We start from the raw sequence: 26,321 nt of genomic DNA on the forward strand, positions 1-26,321 counted from the left end.
ACGTGAAGACACCAAATCGAAGGGGAATTTATATCGAGCGTTCGACGCATGAAATAATAAAATAAAATAAAATAAGATATAATAAACCCCGAGAGGAAAAAGTTGGCGGTTGGCTGAGATTGTAAAAATAACGATTACATTACGCGGCTGATATTAAATTTCTATTGAATTTTTTTTCATATTTATTCGATCGGATTGAATCACTTTAAAGTTATATTCACCTTAATTGAATCTCACGAGATGGGTTGATGCTTGTGTTTCACTTAACTGACTCTATACGTGACCTGTATTTACTTGGAAATTTGCGTTGAAAGTGTTCTCGGCTCGTTTTTTTTTATACGGAATAACTCTTTGAAAGGTAATGAGCCTGTAAAAAAATGCCATTGCGATCTCACAGAAGATTAGTATAAGAAATGAATATTTTAGGAAACTACAAATTCTGGCTATTCGTTCGTACACGATATTAATGCAAATGGAAAAACCTGGTATTTATTGTTGCATAGCAATTGAATGATCATAAAACCACAAAAGAAAAAGTGGGACGAAAAGTGAGTCCAATTACGACTCGATATGGATTTACAGTTTTTGCTTCGTTGAATGAAACTCCCGTTAGAGTTTGGAAAAACCGTAACGCAATTTCGTTCAGCCCATCGATCCCTAAAATTTCAACGACGTTTCTCTGACTTTTTTTATCTCAAAGTAACAGAACTTTTAACGAATCAATTAACGAACAATCCGTTTTCCTGTACTGACCAGAGAACTAATGAAATTCTACGCCAAATTCGACGATTCACTTGAGCCTCGGTCGTTGCTCGAACCTCGATGGCCAGGATGCTCAAAACCCTGGCAACTTTCCACGATTCGAAGAAAATTAATGTTTTTTTTTTTTCGGAATAAACTGCTGACTCATTTTCTATGATTATATTTCGATAGAATGTGAAAAAAAAACAGTATTTTTCCATTCGATTGAATAGAAAATTACTCGGAGCAAGCAATGAATAATTCAACGGATATTTTATTGTTTGGAGAACCATGAATTGTGAATTAAATCAAAGAGGATAATGGCAACGGTCATAAAAATTGTCCACTTGCTCTATTGATAGTAGTAAAATATGTTATGTTCGCTCCGAGGCGAGAATTCGAAGATTAGATTTTACCGGTATGAAAATCGCGTATTACCGGTTTAGTTGCCACGGGATCTAAGAATGAATATCGCAAACAGGAAAACGGTATACACGCCATGGCCGGTTTGCATCTTGCTAAACATATCAAGAGACCCAATAGAGGTAGGATAGAATCTAACATAAACTTATTCACCTCTCGTTATTTATTGACGGGTTGAGAAATCTGTAGTGCAAACGCGGACACGCGTACACGCGATACCGGCGATCTATTTGCCGAATTTTCAGAACGTTTAGTAGCAAGGAAACGACGGTAAAGTAAAGTCGATGACGGTGATGCGTTTTGTTTCGCATCACTGCCGTAATCCTACCTTGAGATTTCCCAAGCTTTGAAAAGGAGGTTGAAATGTAAGAACTTCGACAATGGTCCCGTGTGATCTTCATTGCTATGAGACACTTTTTGTAAGGAAGGATTAACCTTTTACCACTCCACTGGTCAATTGCCCATGGTGTCAACGATTCCAACAACTTCATGAAATATTTCGTCTTCATTGATGAACACAACAGCCGTCTCCGGTAACTGTCGTGTTTGCCTTCTTCACTGACGACTATTCCAATGCATTTGAGCGATTCATTGATGCGTCACAGATCTTCGGTGCGTCGATTCGCAACATTCGCAATCAGAATGGTAGACGATTTAAAAAAAAACAAACATTTTATGCACGAAAATAAGCTGAACGAGCGAACTCGTTCGACGTGTGGAATTGATTGTCAAGAAAAAAATGTCAACATCTTCAGTGTGGCATTATTCCTCTGCAGCAACGCAATGTGAATTTGTTCGTGGCAACGAAAAACCAACCATTTATCATATACCGAAATCCCCAAAATGCTACGGTGCGGATATTTTGATTGATGATTCAACACCCAATCAAAAATTATTATGGAATGGAAACCAAGTATACCAAAATCAATTTAATAAGCTATCATCGTCGAATATGTCATATTGTCGTGGCACACGTCCGTGGCTGTGGGGGAAAAATACAATATTTAGAGACCAGGCACATCTAAAACTAATGTTTTTCCAATTTAGTTTGACATACTGAGAAACAAAGTCAAAATCTGTTTAAAAAAAAAAATTTTTTTCCATTTGACGAGCAGCTTTTTCGTGTTTAACGATTGTTTCCGGAGAATATCAGATTAAGAGAATGTTCGGTGTTTGGAAACAGTGAATTGGAAGAAAAAGAATGTTAAAAAATAAATATTCAAAAATAGTGACGCGCAGGAAATCGAAATTTCAAATAATCCGAGATAAATGAAATTTTGAATCGTCAAGTGGGGTTGAAGCATTTTGAAAACTCACCTGCAGCAATGCGTCTCGTAGCTTCCTCTAAATCGGCCCCGCAATCTTTGAGGATGACGTACATCAGGGGCAACATTTCCCACGAATACCGAAGAAATCTCTCGAGTAATTCTGTACTATATTTCAGTAGTATTTCGACGTTTTCGCCTGCAAAATTACAAAGAGGCACGAAATCAATGGTTTGATAAGCATTTCTTTTCTGTATTGCTTTTACAGTACTTTATAAAGTTTTATTCCACAGGGTTTAAATGAAACGTTGGGTCTCATTGACCCAAAGAAAAATCGTCGGTACGTAGTATGGACAACGACCGGAAGCTAAGAAAAAGGTGAGTCGATGAATCATAAGGACAAAGCAATGGCAACGATGAATTGAAAAAAATAGTGTGTTCGATTCGCAGGGGAAGTAATGATGAAATATTATATTTATAAATTTTTCTCCAGGAAGATTACGTGAAACTAAAAAAGAAAACGAATTTCGTGGAAGAATCAGTACGAAATTTCGGACTGAAATATAAGATTCGTGTCAGCTCGTTCAATTGTATTTCCCTCCATGTCGAAAAATCGTCCGGATTCAATACTCATTAAAATCCAAGCATGGCACATCCTCTCGTATGGTCAATTCTTTATTTCTAAATTTCCCGATGCAAACGTTATTTTTCATGTTAACAAATATACTGCATAGAATAAGAATGAAAAACAAACATTCTCACGCCGTTAATCTCACGGATGTGTTAAAGTATATACAAAAGTGCAAGTGTGCATCGCTTATAAATGAGGATAATTTTCAAACCTCACAAACATGTGCACCGCACGATACACGACTAAAAGTAAAGCCAATCTGAAGTCTCGTTCAAAGCGTCGTTTGCTCCGCCCACTTGAGGGAAGGAGAGACTGGCAAAGCGAAGTGGGAGCAAGAGAGGAAATCTTGCTGTAACGCTAGAACGTAGCAGTGAGAACATTAATCACGTGTGTATGGGGCTATCCGTGCCGAATCACGAGATCATTCGAACCCGCTATTTTTTCGGTGTGATCGAAAATTTGTCGATATTTAGCTGAGAAATAACGGTAAAATTGGAACGACATTTCCATAAGTAGGGCAGCGTCACTATTCGAATTTCGGAGATTAAAAAATCGTTTGTTGTTGTTACGAAGGGGATTATTTTCCAGTTATTTATTAATCAACATTACAAAAGTCGAATGGCTGTTGGCACGAAACAAAATCGGCAGTTTTGTAATTGGATCTATTTTTTTGGGAGACCGGAACTGAAAGCGCCCTTGCTGAACGAATTTTTATTTTTTTATACGAAGGAAAAGGCAAGGATCGTTCAACGAGGTGCTTCAGCTTCATCCAACCGTAGGTTTGTCAAAAATTGATTCAACTCCAATAAATAGTTTCGAATATGCCGGACCTTGATATTTTTACAAATAATTATAACCGCCCTGACTCTCTGCATAAAATCACCGAACATTTGAACCGGACGAAACTTCCTCGACGGAACAAACATTTTTTTTATACAAAAGTAGAAAAATAGAAATCTTCGAATACGATTTAACTGAAAAATTGCTAATGCAGCCAAGTAATAATTCGAAAGAGTATTTGGCATGGAAAAATGATTGAAAAATTCCGTGGGCTGTTAAAACCGAACAAAAAGATAGGGGCGTTAGGAAGGAGGAGAAAGAGGCGATCGAAAGAAGGCGGTAAACAGCGAAAGGGTGGGGGGAAACCCGACCGATTCCGTTCCTCTCTCGCTGCGCGTTACAGTCTCTCGAGGGTCGCCATTTTGCCGTAACTCACCGGCACCAGCATCCCGTTCCTCTATCCAAGATAACACACGAATCATGTCTCTCCTCTCTAAACATCGCGACAATCCTCGAAAATCCAATCTCATCATGATTTTTTCTTCAAAATTTCTTTCTCAATACTCTTCAGTTTTGACACTTGACAATTTCGAGATTTTTCAAAAATAATTGTGTACCGAAACGGTCCAGCGTCCAGGCTGCCGAGCCTGGCAGCCATTTTCAAATGGAAAAATTTTCATCGAACCAGCCACGTTTACGTCAACGTTACAGAATTAAATTCTCTTCAATTTCTACGTTCCAAATATTCTTTCACTCTCGCCATAAAAATAGCCGAAAAAACGTGCAAGTTCTCTGAGAATATCAACTTCGAAATAGTGCCTCAAAAATTATTAATTTGTAGTCACAGAATAAGAGTAAGACGAGCAAATTTATCGATAAAATGCTGCAACTTCGTAGCAGAAGATTTAGGTTTATTTAGTATACAAAACGTAAGTTTCCAGACCTCAGAAGCACAAACGATTCTTGGCCCCCAATGAATATTTATTCACCACTGAATAATGACAGACGATAATCAAACATGTTTTACTCTAACTGGGAGTTTGGGAGTAAGAAGTTTTTTTTTTTTCAAGCTCAGTCAGCGACAAATGATCGAGGAAGAGCAGCCAAGAAAAAAACTAACACAATAAGTGAAAATTGATTGAGATCGATTTTTCGAGCTCAGATTAGCCCGTTGCAATTCTACTCTGTATCAAACTATTGGAAGATCATTTTGGCCGTTTTTATTTCGCTCGGTTTCGTGACCCATCGATCCACAATTATTATTTGTAATTATACGGATTACTAATAATTATTAGTTATCCGTAATAAATCTGTGTCCTTATTTACTGTAATTTTTTAATTTTTTTCTTTCGTTTTGCATTGTTATGTATATTTTTGTATATCGATCAAGTTAGCAAAAATCTGACAGTATTAGCTGTGAGGACTGTGAGTCGAAATATCAGTAACTCATTTGCCCTCGCTTGACAGTGTGTGTCTGTAAGATAGCAGACTTAATCGTCATCAGGCCATATCGTATCTCGGGCATGGAGATTAATTCTCATGGAGTGTGAACGAGAGTCAGATGTTTATAACTTCTGCGTGGAGTGACGCATTCATGAATGAGGGTTTTTGTTGTGGCATCAATAATACGAGCGCACACTGGTTTCAACTCTGGGAGAAGAGAAGCCTCGTGTGTGGCGTAGCTGGAGTTTGATGGGACGTCTATCTAAGGAAAGAAAAAACACGAAAGGTCCTGAGACCTCTGAAGATTATGCGCAAGTTTTCAAAGAAATATTATCCGATGCGGTCGGAGGAAAAAAAAAATAGGATTAATTGATGGAGAATCGCAGTGTAATAAAACGTAACGATCGACCGATACTCCAGCGCGTAAAAGTGCATCAATCGTTATTCATGATTCTCTGGGCTTTTATTTTCCTTCGATTTATCTCAAAGGAAACGTTTTTTTGAGCCCATCGCGAAATTTCTCACGTCGGAAAACGAGAAATGCTGACTGCGAGGGAACGCGCGTCGTCTCTACATACAAATATAAATCGAACGAAAAACGTCACGTGAATATATATAAAGTTGAATGAAATGAGAAAGAAGAGGAATAAAAGAGTTTTGATGACTGCGTTTGAACGGACAAGAATGAGAGGGGGATCGGGAAGATTTTTGAGACCCGAGGACAATTTATTCCACCCGAGTCGAGCTTTATCCGGTTCCGTGCACTTCCGTTTTACGGCTCTCCGTCGCCGCACGTCCGGCGGCGCGACTTACGCGCGTCTGTGATCCTCAACCCCCAAACCATCGGAGGCTTTCATGTCGCGAAAGCTCCTTCGTTTCTGCATTGCCCCCGACTTCTAGCTCACTCGCTTTCCTCCGTTCTCCTTCCCTCCCTCCTTCTTTCTCGTCGTATAAGATTTTCGCGAATCCAGCGAAAATTTCATTCCCTCGACACTATAGGCAAGGGTAGCAGCATCACGGCGTCGATAAAACGAAATCTTTTCTTATCACACTACGCCTCCACCGAGTCCCAACTTTTATACTTGAAATATTTTAGCATTAATAAACCGAAGCGTCGTAAATTATGATGCGCTTTATTCGTTTTCCGTTATATATCATCGCGATCGATACTTGTCTCCGCGTTCTACTATATACTATCTTCATTATTTATTTTTCTATGAATCGATGCATTGAATTCGAAAAAAAATGTACGGAACGAGTCTCGCCCGGGTGGACAGTACCATTGAAAGAAAAATTGAATATTTTTTGCCTTTTTCTATCGTCATTTTTCACATCAATGATCCGTGAAATAAAAAAATGACGAATTACAAATGTTTTTTCGTTCATTTCGTTGGACTCCGACGTCGCAAGCTTCAGCCTCGTGGAACTTTTTTCCCAAAATAACGAATTTACACTGAGGTTTTGTCTTATTGTTTTTTTGTAATATATAAAAATTCGACAGTATTGAAATGTGCAAAATTTCACTATTCCGCTGCTCACTATTAATAATTTAGTCCCTGCTCGAATTGTTTTCGTACATTTGATAGTTAGCATCAAATAAATATTGGCAGATGAAACTTCGAGCTCTACTGCACAACATATCCGCGGCTTCGAGTGTAACGCGAATTAATACAAAATTGACCGGCCACTAGGAAAAATATCGATCAGTTTAAGAAAGCTTCAAAACTGTGAGAAAAAAACTTCCGTGGAATAAGATTATGAGAATCTTCAGTTCGATTCGTCTTCCATCGAATTCGGTGGAAAGGAACCGCGGGAAAGCCGTTCCGAGCCGAAACACTGCGAACGAAAAAATGTCGGAAAATTCACTGGCGTTAATCGAGCGAGTAATCAAGAATGTAGCTCGATTGAGGAGTTATTAGACCGTCAATCGTGTCTTCGACGAACGATCTTATTGTCTTGTTACCGCGGTCTTGACAATGAAACTGACACGACGCGCCGCATGAAAAATGAAGCGCTTAATCGACGCGATAGAGGAGACTGTCCAAACCAATTATTGTGGATAAGGCAACGGAAAAAAAGGAGAAGGAAACCGTTGTATTTGTTTCGAGAAGTCGTTAATACGGAGGGTGTTTTATTTGATACGACTGATAATAATCATCTCCTGTCATATAATTCTTCGTAAGCTCCAGCTATACAATTAATACTGCCATAGACTCTCAACTTTCAAGCGCTCGTTTTGCTCCGGGTTGGCACGTCCCACGTTTTTTCACAGTTGGTTACTGATTGAACAGCTTTACCGACAGCGAATACCGGTTTTATTTTTATTGCATGATACCTTGAACGCTCCAAGGCGAATATCAGAAAGAAACTTCATGTTTTATTGGCAGAAATAAATTACGACTATTTGAGCAATTGCCAAAAACGAATGTATCAATATTTTCAAAAAAATGTTTCTTCTCAACGGGTGTATAGGAAAATCGATATTTTTTCTCCGATTAAATGCAATTAGCTTCAACATTTCTTTCAGAATTTTCTATCCGAATGCAATAAATTATTTCTCGAATATGAATTCCCTTTTCTTCGTTTTTTCGTCTGAAATATCAGTTGAGTTGAAGACCTTTCGAAGAAATATATCTCAAATCTCACGACACGATTCCAATCATATATTTACTTAAAATCATGCTCTTGCAGTGATTACTTGACCCAAAGGATGTTGGAGTGCAGCAGTATTCGTTAGTTATGACGATAGGACGATCACTGACCACCTCAAAAATAGATTATCAATGACAATTGACAGCATTTGAAAAACATGACGAAACATTTAATGAAAAATGATGATTTTGTTGAAAAAATACTATCGAACGTGGTGCAAACGAGAATGCCTCGAACTCCGAATGTGAGATTCCTTCCAATAATGCACATGTGATCAAGTGCAAGGGGTATAAAGAAGCTTCGCAACGGGGCGAGGGTGCGTCGGGGCGAGCCGGTGGAGACACACAGAAGATAACATCGACAATTTTCTACCTTCAAACTTTATATGCAGGTAGGCTCGAGTTGCAAAGAGGGAAACCATCATAGTCCGGTACTATTCGATACGTGAGAGATACGCGACTGATGTACTATAGTTGATCGTTCGTGTCCCCTTTTTGAAAATCACCCTTCGCTGCTTAGTTGAGCGAGAGGGAGAAGCTTTGTAGCAATGATACCGTTGTGGCTTGTAATCGAAACCCTCTCAGTCGGCTGATAGTCCGGCGTCAACGGATTCGCCGTTGCAAATCGCCATACGAAACGGGGCATACTGTTTCGCATGGAAAAAAAAAAAAATAAAAATAAAAATAAAATAAAATAAAAATAGGGGAAAACAGAAAACAGTGAACAAAGTGGAATATTCGCGTTTGAAATTTCAGTAGAAATGACAATTTATTTTATTTTCGAAGCTGGAGGAATTTTCATCAAAGCAGAAATCGCGATATAGAAACGTCATTTCGCGTAGACGGTGGTTTTCAGCGTGCCATTTGAAAACAGACGACTTTTGTTCCCGTCGACGCTCGCAATACGGGGGAATCGCTGCATGATTCCTGATGGGAAGGAAAAATCATGAAAAAATGGGAATCGACGTTAGAAGGAAAACGAGACGTGGTCAGTGAACCGGAGCGGAGTGGGGGAAGATTCGAAGAGGGTGAAACGAATCTTGCAGCGTAGTCCTCCTCTAGTTTTACGAGTGGAACTGGCCGGTTCTCCGGAAGTTATAAAATTTCAGGCTTTCGAGCGCGATATCTCATAAAACTCGCTCGATATGATAACCAAGGACTTCCCCTTCGGGTCCCATTCACATTCTCGTATCTCGGCAAGCAGATTCCTTTGTACACGGAACTTTGCATAGCTCCCAAAAAGAGAATAATTTTTCAATATCCGTTCGCGATGAGGAATGATTTGGTGGAAAATAAAAAACCTCTTGAGCCTGTGATGAAATTTACATCGCTTCCGGCCGTCGCAGACGTCGCTGTCGCGAATAAAAATCGCACTCCCAACATCCAGGAATAAAATAAAAGACGATTTTCGAGGAGCTCGTTATCGAGAAGCTGCGAGACGATAATCGACGAATCGCTCGTGCGAATGCTTCTACAAGAATCCAGCAGACGCCAAGTCCCTCTCGGGAAAAGGTTCACACGCACTGCGAAGACGAACGCACGGGACACAGTTTTCCGGATTTTCACCTCCCAGAGTTACGGGAAAGAGGAAAATGTTCGCGGCCACGAGTGTAAAGGAGAAACCCATAAAAGTAGCAAGCGAAAACAGGGAAAGGGGCGCCCGAGAAAGGCAGTCAGTAAGCGGCCAGAGGGATGAAAGTGACAGATCATTTAACCCTGGCTGGGTCGTAAAACGTTGTTGGAGCTAGGCTTCGGGGCGACAGCTACGAAACGAGACGGTGCTGGACAGTAGCAAGTTTTTCAGACTCGTAGACTCTGCGATAGAGAATGAGCTTGTACCATACGATTCCCATATCATCCCTCGCTCTTTCACTCTTTCCGTGTGGTCGGTGCACTGGAACGATCATTCCTCTCCTCCGGCTGTCCCCTTCTGCTCTCTTGCCCACGACACGCCGCCATTCGCAAAATGCTTGCCGCTCTCTCTCTCTCTGTCCCACTTACTCTCCGCCTCGATTCTAGCTCACATGTAAATAAACGTGAATTCTTTCCGCATACCGAATGAGATGCATATCATCACCCAGCCCAAGTCTGGGATTAGAAATCTTCGAGGGAACACTAGTCAAAATCGTGGCGAATCTCAGCGGTCTCCATTTTTTTTATAATCTTGCATGATGCATTGAATGATGGAGCAATATAAATTGAAATGTTTGCTTGCAGAAATCGATGGAACGATTTTTCGATGCGTTTTGCTAGATTATCGAGTATAGTAATGAGAAAACCGACGGGACGAAAAATGAATATTCTTTGCAAGCAGGTTTTGCCTTGACGGAACGATGTGGTTGAGGAAAATTGTCATCGTCGCTGAAACGTCGCAGTACGTAATAATCAATTGAATTTTTTCGTTTCTATTGTGCGAGAAAGGAACTTACTGGAGCGAGGATCGGATGAAAAATATTTGTGTTCAATATCTCAAAAGCCCTGGAGAAAAAGGACCTTCGTACAAAAATAAGTCCGAGCGATTCTACGTATACGCGAAAAGGTCTTCGTGCCACGAATTCGTACTGAGGAAAAAAAGTCATTGGAACAACGAAATGTGGCATTACGACGAGATGCCAATGAAATATATCACCACAAGGTTAAATATGATTAAACGAACAGAAGAGTTTTAGATCAAACTGCAGATTCATTCTCTCCGAAAAAGAATGTAATTGAATGAAGATAACTCTTCCAATAATATCAATTGTTATTGAGTCAACCATTTTTTTCCCCAGTGCGGAAGAACGAAATTTGAAAGAATCGTTGACCAGCAATCTACGACGCTGACACGAAATTTATTTCACACCGACCTGAAAATTCTCATGTCACGAAGCATTATGCAATATAATACACGATCACAATTATGTCATCTCGCTATCTCTGTTTGTCAAAAATGAAATCTGCGAAACGTCAAATGTTCGCATATATCACGTGTCAAATGTATCGCATGTAATGTTTGTAATGATACGATCGCCGCGTGAAATCTCTATGTTCAGTCTTCTAATCACTGCTTCAGTTTTTATATTCTCATTTTATCTCTCCGTGTCTGTTTCGTCCTGCTTCTTTGTTCAGATCGATTCAAATGGTACGTGTGTTATGAAAATGGCCGTCAGAATGATGATCGTTTGAGGAAGAATAAAAAAAAATCTAGCTCGGAGTAACCGCAGCATAAAATAATGGGAGTGTTTGTCGAAAATATTTCCGTCCAACTGCGTCCATCCAACGCGCTAACGTCGAGCTCAAAATGGAGCATTTTACGGGTGACTAGAATAATTTTATGCTTCGTAGAATAATCTTATGAAAAATTTATTATTCCGAGGAGAAAATAGCGTCGGAGAAATGTGTTTTCGCAGAGACATTTTCAAGAATTTGGTGCACATAACTAGAAAACTTGTCAATTTCTTGGTAACGATTGCAGAAATTCGCTTGTTAAAAAGGACGAGAAACGAAGTATTTCGTGTATTTTTAGAAGATTCCTGGAGCATTTCAGAGATTCGCTTTCATTTCGCTGCACCCGAATGGTTGGATTCGATAATCGGTGAGTTTTCCATGCACAAAAAAAGTAAAACAAAAACTTTTACAAAAAGAAACCTGGAAATAAAAACGCCTGAAACGCATGTCTCGTGTGACGAAGAAAAAAGTGAGAATTCTTCACACCTCGATGAATGATTTATTCCTCGCCATAGAGCGTATCAATCATTACGTGCCAGCTGCTTAATCATAATGCACAAGCATTTATTATTCGATTATGTTACGATTACGCTATTAGAATACGACCAACGAGTATAAAAAAGAAAATGTTTTTTAATTTTTTTTTTTTTATTGCGATCACCGCAATGGTGCAGTTACAAACAATGTATAAAGCAGCTAATCGATTTAATAGGATACTGTAATTGCTCGTTAATCAATTCCACTGTTCTTGTGGTCTGGATTATTCTCCACTTTCCTTCGATCCGATAGAAAAAACGCGTTTTTTTTTTTAATTCAACGACGTGTTCTCATCAGCGTAGTAGTTTTATCATATCCATCGTATCTGAAGCTTCCACTTCGTATAGACTTCGTACTTATCAAGCACGAACGTATCGGGAGTTTTATTTCACGTTCGTCAATAATCGTGGTCAACTGGACCCACATCGAAGGGCTTCCTGGGGTACATTTTATGAACGTGATCGTCAAATGCTTAGGAAAAAGCTTGAAAAGTTATGAGGCGACAATTTTTCAAATATTTATGTCAATAAAAAATGCAATAATCTCTGATTGATGCAGTATCAAATGAAAACTGACAGAGAGCGATAAAAAAAATCGATCGAGTATTCAACTATTGTATTAATTAGAATTTTTATCACAATTGAATAATCATGAGCAATGCCCTAACAAAATTTCAACGTTTTTATAAACTTCTAAATTTACCTATGATTATTGGATCGTTAATATTGGAGTAAAAAAAATAGTGTTGGAACGCGGATAAATATATACGCTCTCGGTATAAAATTCAACATACAAAAGTGCGCGCGTGCGAACGAATGAACGTACACGAATCTTTTAGTCTGCGGTTGAGTTAATTCAAAAGTGAGTGTGCACTCTCATTCTCTCATTGCAAATGGCTGTTAATATATTCTATTACAGAATGCAGAACTAATCAGGAACTTATTGCCTGTTAATAGTGTTTGTGTTATAAAGCTATAAAAAAAGAGGCACAAACGAGCGCGTGCGTGTTCAGTGCTTGCGAGCATATACGATACATGCTCAATCGCAATGCACGATAATGGACGTTGAAACCTTTCGTTACAAAGACAAAATGAATTGCCTGAAAATGGCCATTACCAAAAATGTATTCGTTATAAAGATGTTGTTTTTCTGAATACTGCGATTTCGTTTCAAGTGTGACGAGGGGAACATTCAATAGGAAAATTGTGGAAAAAATCTTGCGTAAAATGATCACTTTTGCTCATTTGGGCATTGAGTCCGAAATCGTAGTGAAGTCGGAGGATCGTTGGAAGGCAACGAATTTTTTTCCGTTGATTATTCTATTTATTTATCTACAACGACAAAATTTTGAAAAATTTTCATTTCATTTCTATGCAACTATCTAATTTTTCAGCACATTTTTCTCCTTGGTTTCATAAAAATGGACCAATTTTCTTAGCCAGTTGCTGGACATCGTGCCTGAACTTTGCTAAGGAAAAGGAAAAAATAAAAATTTCTCTGCATTCTGCAAATGTCGAAATCATGAAGAAAATCCAAAAACATGAGACGATTAATTCGGTCTGAACTCCACCAAAACCCTTAATAGCCCATAATAACATTGACACGCTCTACGGTACAGTAGTTTTGCAAAACAAGAACCAAAATCAAAAGAAATGAAGAATCCGTGAACCAACAGCGTCTTAAAAACTTCTGTAATTATTTATTCATGGCAGAGACCAATTTTTCAAAAATTTCAAAAACAGTTGAAAATGTACAGAGAGAAATGGAGGCAGCAAAAAATCATTCGGTGTGGATCCTTCCGGTAAGGAACTTTGGAGTCTCTTGTCTCCGAGTCTCGCTACCGACGTTCCAGAAAGGAAAACATTTCGGCACAGAATCACGTTTTCATACAACACTAAATTTATAATGCAATTATCTTCGCGTGCTAATAATAACTGTAACATTTTCATACGAAAAGAGTACGACTGACAGACGAATATGCAAGGCCTCGAAGCTGCTTCGAAAGTGGCAGAGCAATGAGGACGAGCATGATTTACTGCGAAAGTGGGGTCGCCCGACGAGAGCACCAGCCGCATCGCGGAATAATTTCTCTCGTGTGTTGCAGCATCCCCCATAAAGATTGTGATGACGTTGAGAAGTTATTTTTGCGAGCGTTTTTCTATAAACTCTTCGCTTCAATCCAACTGAGGGATTCAGGACACAACGCGTCGAAATAACCTTCCCAAAAGTATATTTTTCATGAGAGCAGATTGCGAAGTTTTTAAAAATTTCAAACAGCGCAGTGATACTTTGAAACTTGTTCACCGATATGTTCCGTACAAGCTTTTCAATAACACAAAAACATTCGGTGAAGTTCTTTCAAGAAGGTAAAGGGATAAAATATAAAAGTGATTTTTTCTGGAGATTGAGTAAGGTCGTTATTTCTGGAATATATCTTGTGAGTTCATTGCCATTGCAACTTGTTTCCTTCGAGAAGACTAGAAAATAAATTTCCATCCACAGCTTATTCTTTCAGTATGATTTTCTTGGGTTGCCCATGAAAAATTAAAGCGTAAAGCTCGATGAACTAACAAAAAAAAAAAGTAGCCGAAGGTTCGTACTGTTCAGGAAAGAGATGTAAAAAAAGTGGTCTTTGTAGAAGCAACCGAGAGCGAAGTAAGGGAATAAAAGGGGACATAAAAAAGTAGTAAAACAAGGAAAAGGGAGTAAAAAAGGAGGGCGGCGGTGTGAGGCTATACCGTTCTTAGAGCCTCGTATGAGTCAGCACTTTTCGTCAGACGTCACCCAGACACTTCTCCAAGTGTCCCGCTGTCCGCAGAACCTTCCCAAAGATTGTATACAAGCCGTGAGTAAGCTCATAAAAAATGGTGTTGAATTCGAGTTGCGTCAAGCCACGCGAACAAAATGTATCCTAAACGACCTTACCCAAATCTGCTCCTCGGCTAGGCAAGGGCAGTACTGAGAAAAGGGATCGCTCGCCCTTCTTTGCTCCTTCACTCTCAACGAGGATTTCTCGAGTTTGTAAAAGAATGCGTACTGCCGTGTGGTTCAGTGTTTTTTTTATGTACGCGAAGCATTGGAAAAATTGATCGATGTCTTACACATGGTGGCTAGTCAAAGAAAGCCGCCGTATGAAACGTTTGGCCACATTTTATGACCGTCGCAGCATTCACTTTTATATCGTTACACGTGCTAAGCGATCGTTTGACTAAAGATGTTCACTTTCTGTAGTTCGGAAAGCGACGCTCTGCTACTTTACTCTTTACGGAAAAATCGGATGAGTGGACAAACGAATTTTAAAAAGGGGGAAAAGAGTTTGCAAAATTCGTTGTTAAAACGGACTGCAACGAATTTTTGAAAATACAATTATTACGTTCGTTTTATACCCTTCCGATTTTTGATGGAATCATCAGCTTTTAGGCAGCATTGACGATCCTTGTTTGAAATCAAGTGAAACTTTAAGAGATCAATAAAACGAATACCTTTCGTGAAAATTTGATTGAATTCGAGTTCGTCGCTAAAAAAGAAGGTCTTAGCATTCCGCTCCCTGGAAATTCGCTTCATTTTTCTCCCTCGGATTCTCTAATCTCCAAGTCAGCGAACATAAAAACTTCAGAAAATGTTGTGAGCCAGCGATCGTGCCGTGACCAATTTCTGCCGTTTTCGGACATGTTTGCGCCTAATTTCCACCAATTTTTCACAACTTAAACGAAAAACGAAGACAATTTTTCGATATTTTCGATTTTCAAGGTTTTCTCTTTCGATAATAAATCGATTGGATCGTTCCAGCGCTCGTTTCCTTCGTATTATAATTCCCTGCACTTCGGCTATCGAGCTACTTTCCATTTGTCCATTTATTTTTATTTTATAAGCAAAAGACGAAAAAAAATCAGTTTTTCGAGTGAATTTTTAATAATAATAAAAAAAATTAAATCGGTGCAATCAGAACCTCGAGATCGTTCCGCGTGTGTTGCCACCGGCAGTATTCGAGTATAATTTTTTTCAAAATCTGGCGATTTTAGAGCTACTTTGCTCGTCCAAAATAGATGTGATTGAGGGCGGGAGCTCAATCCACTGCAGTTCAAATCGTGCTCGCGTGGACGCTTTAATTTTCCAATGCTACGCAGAGAAAACCAAAACAAACGCACACACGCGCACACGGACAGTACGAACTCGTGCTTTCGAGCAACCGTATATCGACGCATGCGCCGAGCGACAGAGAGAACCTTCGAATGAGTGCGAACGGTGGAGCGATTAGTGGCTCTCTTTCTAAAAGGGGTTCTCAAACAGTATTTTGTCAATATTCAATCGCACTTTTCTCATAATTAAAAAATTAATGAAAAAGCATTAAAAAACAGGAAGTTAAATCAATCTCTACTGACGAAGCGTGTAAAAAAAGCCTGAGACATTGCCAAATTTGATGTTTTTAAGCAGCTGCAACCTGGAAGTTTTCACCCCGAAGCTCAATCTTTTTATTTTCTCTTTTTTTCGCCCATTTGTTGTTATACGAAAATTGACGGCGTGTATGCATACGCAATTTGACTTCCGAAAACGTCGTTTTACGCAATTTTCTTCAGCAACTTAATAGCTCTCGAGTTACAAAGGTCTTCAATTTTGAAGCCTTTTTTCGCGTCGCCGAGGGTTCATCACAAAAAAATTAACGATTCAGCCCAATCGAATGACTTTTTAACGAAGTTTCCGGGTTCGTGCGAAAATTTTATTTTTCGCACGAATTTAGAGTGCGCTCAGAGTCGTGGGTCGTGGGCTGGATGAGCATTCGAACTGACGAATGAATCGGGCGGGCGGTATACAAAGGGGAAGAGCAATTAAAGAACGCTCAATGTCAAATAATCCCGGCACAGTGTGACGGTGCTGCAATAACGCTTCACCAGGTCCAACGATATCGAGGCTGCTGCTAAGGAGATGACGATTTCAATGGAAATTCTCAAGAGTAGAATTAAGAAAAACTGTTAGATCGTCACTATAGAATACATTGAGATTTGATTGATATTAGCACAAACTTGGAAAGAGAGAAAACGAAGTAACTCGAAGGCTTGAGTAACTTGACACGCAACCAAATAAACTTATTTGAATACCGTTAAATTCTAAATGCCCAAAGTCTCCGTTTGTTCGGTTGAAACATGAATAAAATTTGAATAAAGCTTGAGGCATAAAAGAAGAGAAAAATACTAATTGAAAACGAAGCTCTCCCTTGGAACAAACTTTCAGCCAAAAGAGGCAAAATATCTAAGAAAAATAATAGTGTCTTATCAGTTTCTCGTCGCTTAGCGTTTCCGGAATTCGTTATTCACGTAGGATAATTACAGCTAATACGATGTCATCTCACTTATCTGTAGCCTTGCCGGCCTGCTGAAAATATCTCAAGCGAATGAGACTTATTTTATTTGCGAGACGTTGCCGCTGAAACGAATTGGTTTCGAGAGTGTACACACATCCGTAGGAAATATATGAAAGACCGGGCGAGAGTATTCGTCGATGTTTTACCGTGCCACGCACAAGGTTCCACATCCCGAGAAAACTATTCCACTGTCGAACGTCCCAAGCTGAAAGGGGTTGAGGCTGAATAACGATAACTTTTTAAAACGCTTCGGTCTCGATCGTAAAAGCAAGAAGTGAACGAGAGGATTTACTGTATTTGTACATGCGCGTGTATGTGGTGCAAGTCTGCTGTCTCGTGAGAATCCGTGTATTTTTATGTCTACATATATACATATTATCTATAGATTCTATAGATACACGGACGCGAGTTCGCGCAAACACACGCGCACTGAAAACGCATACACGTTCACACATACGGAGAGCACACATATGCATGTATGCATGCACTGGATGAGTGCACGTACGTGAGGATTTCTGTCCAACAGAGTTATAAGCGACGGGCTTTTCGAGTCGTAGGTTTTACGGGAGGCTCTTTGGTTATAAGTTCGTATTATATTAGCCGGCTTCGAAATGACCCGTTGCCCAATCGGAAAGATCGTAAAGCCGGTCTCGACATTTGGTCGGGTTGTCAAGTGAAAGAGTCGCTTGGATTTCGTCGAGTTCTTTCTCTCTCGCCCGCTCGCTCTCTCTCCACTTCTGTCTCTTTTTCTTTCTCTCATTTCTTACACGCTGCTTCGTCCGTCTCTTTCCTCCTCTGCAAAGTGTAACTCCGAGCATTAACGAGCCCAGTTTCCTTTCCGAGGATATTTTTTCCTCCGTGTGCCTCTATTCCGTCGTTATAATACGTTCGATTTTTAGCACCAATCATATCGGGGGCTGCTTCATGGGAGCCTGTAAATCGTTCGACATGAATTATCCTTTATACGTAACGCAAAAACCTTATCGCGAACCCTCTATCCAGGCAATTCTTTTGTTTTCGATACACCCCGCACGGCATAAGGAGCGAAACCTCGGAACAACAGATTTTAGCTTATCGTTAGGCGACCAGTATATTTTGCAAATCAAAATTTCAATGGGACCGTCATCAACGCAATAATGTTGTCTGGGCGAAATCGTTTCTCGCTGGATTCGTCGAATAAAATTTCACGACTATTATTGAGATATATTTTATTAGTTGTTTTCTTTTCTTTTTCTTCATTTCTTGGTTTTTTTTTTGTTTATTTTTTACTTCAACAGACCGGGAATATAGTTCTGCACTCAGTGAATTCGCTCACACGAATCCATACGATCGCGCATTATCGAAGGCACCGTTTTGTTTGAACGCTTTGCGATTTAATTCGATGCATTCGAGTTTCTTTCGGTTCGTTCGGATTTACTTGAATGTTATAAAAATTCTTCGAGCTGAAGAGAATTTAACGAGACAGATATAGAAGAGCAAAAACAGGTTCGGATTTGTTCGAGTTTGTCTACCATTCGAGCTGCTTGTGGTAAGTGATAAAAAAATGCTGGACCTACGCTCACAGTTTTTTCACCCAACCGGCGCGGCGGCCCCTTTCAGAGAGCGAATTGAAGCAACAAAAATAACCGAAAACCATCGAACTTGAGCCGCGTGAGGATTCAGTTTCAGGATTCAAGCGCGAGAGTCGCCACCGTGTCTCTCGACCTGACCATCGCTGAAATACGCTTCTCCTAAAAACATTTTTCTTTTTCCATTTTTTGGCAAGTAGCATTTATTCGTGAATGAAAATTTGTATTTACGGGCTCCAACTCTCTTTTTGCTCGGAGCGTGACGAGGCAGCGTGCCAGTCACTTTCGTACACGATTCGGTCAAGCCGCTAAAATGTTTTCAACTATATTCGTCGAAAAACCGGTTGGAGAGTGAAGAAAAACTTTCATTGATAATAACCAGAATTGCCTTGATAAAAGTGCAAATGCTTCACAATTTCCTGCTACAAGCTACGATAATCAATCTGCATTAATTGAACTTCTCTTGCCCGATTTTGTTTTATCGAGTATAGTGAAACCTGATGAAGGCCCACGACTTTTGACAAGGGGAATGATCGACTATACCGGTATCGTTATCACCCCGAAAGTTCACCAAAATGAAATCCTCGAGCTACTCTGATTGAGTGTGACCGAACAGATTTCTTGTTACTCGTTCACCGTTTCCATACGAGCTTAATTTTGTGATTTAGAACAAACGTGAGAAATTATGTTCAGACTGTGAATCATTTCGAATGAGATTCGGATGCTGTGAAAACTAATGAAAAAACTCGTTTTATTTATCAATATTTCGTGAATTCCTTTTCATAACGTTGATCCTCCATTTATTCCTTTGGAGTTTTGAATCTAAATATTTCCAGAGCAATTTAAATTACACAACCTTCGCAAGGTCAATTTAATAGGAGTTTTAATTTCGTCGCGATGTTGCCACGGTCGGCGTACTTAAACCGTTACCGTTCACGTGGCTTTTTATTCCTTTCTTATTCCGGTTCACTCGTTTCACATTCGTCGATCGCGAATAGGACTAAGCTGGTTTCCTGTGGAATATGGACTTTAAAACCCCCTTTTTAGGTGCTTTAGGTGTTATTAATAAGAGTCCGTCGTTGGTGTCATCAACTCAGTCATTTCGATGGATAGACGTGAGCTCATGATCGAACTAAGGAAAGCATTTGTACAGAAATCTTTTTCGTTTCGGCGACAATGTTATCGAGTCTGTCTCATACCCTCTCGAGTTTATCGGAGGCAATGATCGAATAACGATCGAATCGCTCGACCACGTAGGAGAAGAAAATGATGAAGAAGAAAAAGAGGAGAAGCGAAAAGAAAGACTGTGTCTGAGCGAGTGTTGACGGAGGGTCGAATTATCATATCTCAAAACGGAAACCACAACGGGAAGTTGGACACTACTCGAGTCTTTGAACTTGTACAGGACGATTCAAAGTATGCGAGGTACAATCAGTGACAATTTGGATTTTCAGAGCTTTGAAGAACGACACTCAAAATATGGAAATATCAATTATTTTGAATGCTCGTTCCATTCGGCATGCAATTTTTCCCTCCCTCATTCGACAATGTTACGGTGTGAAGAGAAATGTGAAAAAACAATTCGTAGATCTTCTTCGGACTCTCAACTAAACGATGAAATGAGGCAGCCTGCTCTGAAAATTTCTTAATCCATTAAAATTTTCATCACAATTGCGAGGCGAGGAGAAAGTTTATGAGATTTAACACGTGTACGAAGGACCAATGTACAGGGTTTTAGGGTTAAAAATGTGTCTCCTGCGAGTGGAGAATTCCCGTGGAAATTATTCTGGAAAGTTGAATTTTCACTGTACTCTGTTTTCACCTAAAATCTATCATTCCTCAAGAGACAATTCAATGGAGTATTTGATGAAAAAACTGTTCCATTTTATGGAGAATGATTCGGGAATGATTGTCAAGGAATAATCGTTTCATAGAGACACGAATTTCATGACAGTAAACTTGACTTTACTGCCGGGGGGTAGATTCGGTTTCAGAAAACAAAATTGGAGTTGACGTCGAGGCACTGCGATCGGGATGCGCACGAAAAAGACATTATTGAAGGTAGAAAACTTCAGTGGCACCCGGTACGTATGGCTGCTGCAATAAATCATTTATAATGGAGAAGCATCCAGTTACCAGAAAAGTGCGGTTACGAATAAATTAATGAACAGTTTTCGCGTGAATGCAAAGCTTTGTTTCACGTCTCGGTAGACAAACCGATCATGAATATATTTTTTCTCGGGTTTCAACAGTAATATTTGTGTCCTATTACGGTTCTTTACTCTGCCTTATTACGGTTCATTAATTAATTTTCGAATTGAATTTTCTTCCTTCGAGGGTTCCTTCTTCCGCCGTTTTATGATAGAATTTTTGCCAGAGCCTGTTCCAAATTCCGGCGAGGAACAAGATCTCGGGAAGATTCTGGTGGCCTGAACGAAACCGCAACAACGCCGCGGCCTGAGAAGATCGTCCATCACCGAGAACATTTTTTTCCGTTCTTCTGTATTTCTTTCGGTTCTTCACTGTCGTAATAATTTTCCCAAGCGCGTTTAAAGATATATACGCCTTGACTTTATATTAACCAGTGTGGTTTGGAGCTGCTGCGTCTAATATTTATCGTCTGTTTGTTTTAACCGTCGGTTTTGTTCCTTTCCGCATGATTCTTCGTGCCAGAATATCCATAATTCACTTGGCAGCCGTTGAAAGGTACGAGAAATTAAATAAAAAATCTTCTCCGCGGTGGACTATGCGAAGTTTGAAAATGCCGCGAGGCTGATGGAAGCCGTCGGAAGAGGATGAAATCCATGACAAGAGAAGAAATAGACGAGGAAGCTGCGAGACCTTGCGATTCACGAGAAATATCACTTTCTAGCGGGTGCGCAATCTGCGTTCTCACGACTTTAAAATCCAACGGCGTTTATACCGGTGAGAGACGAAGAAACAATGCGAGAGAAAGCCCAATTTGTACTGCGGCATAAGTTAGTTACGGTATTTCCATTAAACTTTTCAACAAAGAGGAAACGAAATCGTTTCATGTTCCACAAGCATAAATCGTCGATTTTTGTCTTCGAGTTTGTTACATCGGGAATAAGCGCACGAGAAAGAGCGGGAAGGAAAGTGGCCGCAGGGGCAGAAAAGGAAGAGGAAAGGGGCGGAAGGCTCGACTCTGTGGATGAGCAGCATCAAGCAACAGGTAGGCCTCTTCTGGTTTTGCCTCGACGCATTCGTGTACGAGAATGCATTTGTGGTTGACGCGGCTGTGTGTCTCTTTCGTGGTTCTCTCCCCCTCGCCGGTGGCACTAATAGCGGATGATTCCGTGGTCACAAAACTCAAGTACCTGAATATACTGTTGGCCCCTGTGCGTTGTGGCGCTACCATCGATTTTTATGGTGTGTAAACTTGTTAAAATTTAGGGTCTTTACATGACAGTTATCAACGTAATTCCATACAAATTCTTCCACCGGCCACAAATCATGGTGTTAAACTTTTTGGTTGAGGCAATAACTCTTGACGCTGCGCCCATCTCGAGGCTCTGAGGGGAAAATGCTCTTCAGGAAAGTTACACTGATCGTAAGAAGCTTTTCTTTTTCGAAACGACGATATTTCCGGGGCCAAAAGTCTCGCTTTTCCCTCACCTTTTCGATGATATTACAATAATCGATTGCAAAATCAAGCTCCAAAAGCCATCCGCTAAGATTCCATAGCGATATGACCAGAATTTCGCAAAGGAGAAAATTCTAAAGCATTTTCATACGCTTCTCTAACCGATCAGCGGTTGCGTTATTTGCACTTTGACCGATAGAATAAAATCAATAAAATTTCGAAGCGTTTGTAACATTTGAATTTTTCACATTATCATTTTCAATGCATGAGAGAAAATCTTATATCACGACCGTTGGCAGATTAATATTTAAAAACAAACATATTCGAGTCGTATAAAACTCGTTAAATCGGCATTGTCCGATCGAAATATCTCAAAAAAATGTCAAGTGATGAAACGCACGGTAAATTCGCCCAAGTGCCAGGCATATTCAGCATTTATATTTTGCATAATCAACCAGACTTGAAAACAACGCTGAAGTTTCCAACGTTGGAGTCCAACGAAATGAATGAAAAAAAACGTTTGAAATTCACCAATTTTTTATTTCACGAATCGTTAGTGCAGCTTGAAAAACAGCGAATCGCAAATTTGGCAGGGAACAAAATAGGAGAATTACTGGAATTATTGGAGAGTTTTTTTCGATCATTTCGTTGGACTCCAACGTTGGAAACTTCAGCGTCATACTTGAAATTGTACAATCCACACGAATAAAGTATCATACATCACCGAAATTTTATTGACTTTATTCAAGAAAATTTTCATTACCCGCAATAATAATGTGGAAAATGCACGTCGTCGCCAAATTGACGTATGCCAAAGTGTTGTTTTTTTTTTCTTTCCATTGAAACTTCATTTCCTCCGTGCCCAGTAATAAATAGAGCGAAGAAAGTGAAGAATTTTTATAAGAATTTGGATCGAATGGAAAACTCACTGCTCTGAGGTAACGGTATGTGATGTCCTTGGCTGGCAGGTGAGTGCGGTTGCATAGGAGGCGGTAATTTTCGGCTGGATGACACACTAACGAAACCAGTGCTACCTATGCCACTGTGAGCACCAATACTCCCGTGATTACTGATAGGAGATTGGCTGTTACTACCGCCACGACTACCCTCGAGACTTAGAGCAGGTTGTGACACTGAGACCAATCGATCGGCGTCGAGTTCAACCGGTCGAGGCTCCACCTGCTGGGAAGAAAAATATATTGTGTCAAGGTCGGGTGATCCTGGTAGTCCTTGAGGTCGTCGGCCGCGAGAGACCGGAGAACGTTTCTCGGCGTTTGTAACGTTGTTCCAACTGCATCCTAGGAGTTGGACTTTATTTTTTCATTCGTCATACAAATGCGTAAATTCAATTATTCCATTTGGTGAATAAGCATAGAGTTGCATCAATTTTATTTCGCTTGGATCCTCGCTCAAACTTTCCATGTCACGACGAGCGCGAGTCTCATCGAGTGAAAATACAGTTTCTCAACCGGATCTACCGGTTCAATGTTTTAACGCGCGGTACTTGTTCCTTGCTCTGTCCCCCCATTGAATGAACATGTATGAAACTTGTTGGAACATCTTACTAATGTTTGTGAATATCGAGACGCGCGCAACTTATCATCCGATTGTCTCGAGCTTTTATCATTTTTTTTTTCTATTCGTCAATATTTTCGTAAGTTGAGACACAGAGACTTGCTTGGGGGATCGAGTCGTGATTTCGTGGTTGGAATCTCAGTGCGCGTGATCGGTTCGACTGATTGTCTTGATTGGGAAACGATCCAATTTTAAACAAGGGGCTTTTGAACATCATAAAATATGTGAAATCGTGGGAGTTTCTACGAAAATGAAGGGAGAAAAAAAAGATAAATAAAATGACGTTGACGATGGAACGAGCGAAAATTTGGATGAAAATAATAAAAGTAATAATTGAAACCGATCGTCTCGGGTCTCTCGCGCGAGTGTCCGAGAGTACTAGAATAAAACAGCACTCAATCGTACACGATTACCGACTTTCCCTGAGGAACAAGGACAAAATCACCTCCTCGGGCCTCCTTACTCTCGCGGCGTCTTGATCCTGGGCCCGTCGGAGTCGCACCTGCAATGCCATGACCCTTTGGCGATCCTTGGTCAACTTGCACTTTTCACAAACACAATTTCGATATCTGCAGTATCTTTTATGGTCTTTTAAAGCTATTTTAATACGATGATTACGGCAACGCGCACAATTCGGCGCTGCACGAGGCGTCAGTGCGGAATTTCCAGTCCCGTTCGTCGCCTTGGATTCGTTTGAACGGACCGAGCTCACTTCGCTGTCGCGACTCATTCTTGAAACCATTCTTGAACGTTCGTTTTTTTCAAGACAAATGACACACTTCCATTCCAACGCACCCACGCACTTCGAAATCGGAGTTAAGAAGAGTTGGGACCAATGAGTATGCGCAGAAAGAAACGGAATACCAGTCACAGACGATCGATCGAAGAGAAATTCACAGAAATCGATCGCTTCTTGGCATCAAGCCTCTTGATCATCCGTCAAAGTATTCGGACCGCGATGACATAATCTTCCTGTAACAGAACAAGAGAAACAAGATTATGTTTTAACTCAACTTTAAAAACAATGTTTTTTGAAAAATTTCACTCAATACATTCGATGCATGAAAACTGATATAACAATCGTAATTCCCATCATCAGGTGCATATTTAACGATGCATACAGCAACAATAAATATACAAATTGGTACTCGTTGAATATAAAAAACGTATGAAGCACAACGAATGCAAAGCACTCAAAATTCAAGTGTCTTGTTAATTTTTCTTCCGAACCCAACATCGTTCGAAACACTCCGAGATTGTCGTACTAAAGTTTCCTGATTTTTGCAGATCAATAAAAAAAAAACAATCAATTTTTTAATTGTTTTTTTTTGCATCGAAAAGTAAAGCTGTAGAAAAATCATTGTAGCGCACTCATAAGATTTGGTATGCAAAAACCTGACGGAAATTTTCAATAGTTTTTGTATACTAACGTACATTTGAGTTTGGCAATGAAAAAAGGACTTTCGCCATATTCCAGAGATGCAAATGCCAGTGTCACTAATAAGAAAGAACTTTCTTAGCAAAACTCGTGATTTGTTGTTTTCCATTATCTTCATTTTACAGCGAAATGCACAACGATTCTTCAGGTGGTAGAAAATTAAAGTCAGCGTACAGAGTCCATCAATATTGATAGCAAAAAACTAACGTAACGACAGAATAGAACTTGCCAAGTCAGTGAGATCATGTGCTTGTATTCATGACACTGCTGAAGTTCGCAGCGTTGAATTACAAAACAAAGAACAATTTGTAATCCTCCTTTGTTTCCTTTCTGATTTGCCATTCGTAGTTTTTCAAACGACGCTGAAGTTTGCAACGCTGGAGCCCAACGAAACGAACGAAAACAAAGTGGCTGGAAAAATGACGAATTGCTAATTCGGCAGGGAACAAAATTGGAGATTCACTGGAATTATTCGAGAGTTATCTTACATCGTTTCGCTCGACTCCAACGTTGAAAACTCCAGCTTAATTTTTTCAACCTACAAAATAATTCGTAAAATGAAAAATTGGAGGATAACAAATGTTTTTATCGTTCATTCCATTGGAATGCAACGCTGCAAACTTCGGCGTCATTTGTATTTATTTGTATTGTGTTTTCTAATTGAATTCCAATAGTCCTAGAAGTTCGTTATCTTCCAATGTTCTACTGTCCGTCGTGGATTAAGGTAACTCCTGTACTGCATGCTAGTCAAGTGAGTGCTAAATTTTCAAAACGCTTTTAGACCAAGTTTAACGTATCGATTAAACTTATTGTAAGCAGATATGTATTCAAGCATATTTTATTAACGTGAAAAAATATTTAAAATGATAGTTTTGCAAAACTATCAACTGATAGATGCAAATTTCCATGATGACACATTTTCACAGCTATTTTTCAAAGAATCATCTGTATTTTTTAACCGATTTTATTACACCAAGTCTCATTTTGTTCCTCAACTGATCCTCTACGAATTCACCACGTAGATTTTCCTTTAAACTCATTCCTTCAGAAATTATGAATGAAAAAGTTTTTTCACTTAATGAACAATTAGCTGCAACAG

At 39.7% G+C, this 26,321-nt stretch overlaps 1 protein-coding gene across 5 annotated transcripts in view; it reads right to left on the reverse strand.

Moving 5' to 3' along the window:
- LOC122408820 (protein doublesex-like) overlaps positions 1–26,321 on the reverse strand; it is an 87,160-nt gene that overhangs the window by 45,013 nt on the left and 15,826 nt on the right. For 2 of the 5 annotated variants that reach the window (XR_006260546.1, XM_043415881.1), the window contains exons 2-4: positions 24,230–24,756; positions 23,139–23,391; positions 2,482–2,628 (exon numbers count right to left, since the gene is read on the reverse strand). Coding sequence is in view for 4 of the 5 variants with exons in the window: in XM_043415881.1 (XP_043271816.1) it covers positions 2,482–2,628; positions 23,139–23,391; positions 24,230–24,526 (697 nt within the window). In the remaining variant the exon portion in view is untranslated. The remainder of the gene's footprint in view (positions 1–2,481; positions 2,629–23,138; positions 23,392–24,229; positions 24,757–26,321) is intronic. The other 3 variants (XM_043415884.1, XM_043415883.1, XM_043415882.1) reach the window with 3 other exon arrangements.

This window comes from Venturia canescens, chromosome 4 (assembly GCF_019457755.1).
Source record: "Venturia canescens isolate UGA chromosome 4, ASM1945775v1, whole genome shotgun sequence".
In the NCBI taxonomy this organism is placed as follows: Eukaryota; Metazoa; Arthropoda; class Insecta; order Hymenoptera; family Ichneumonidae; genus Venturia; species Venturia canescens.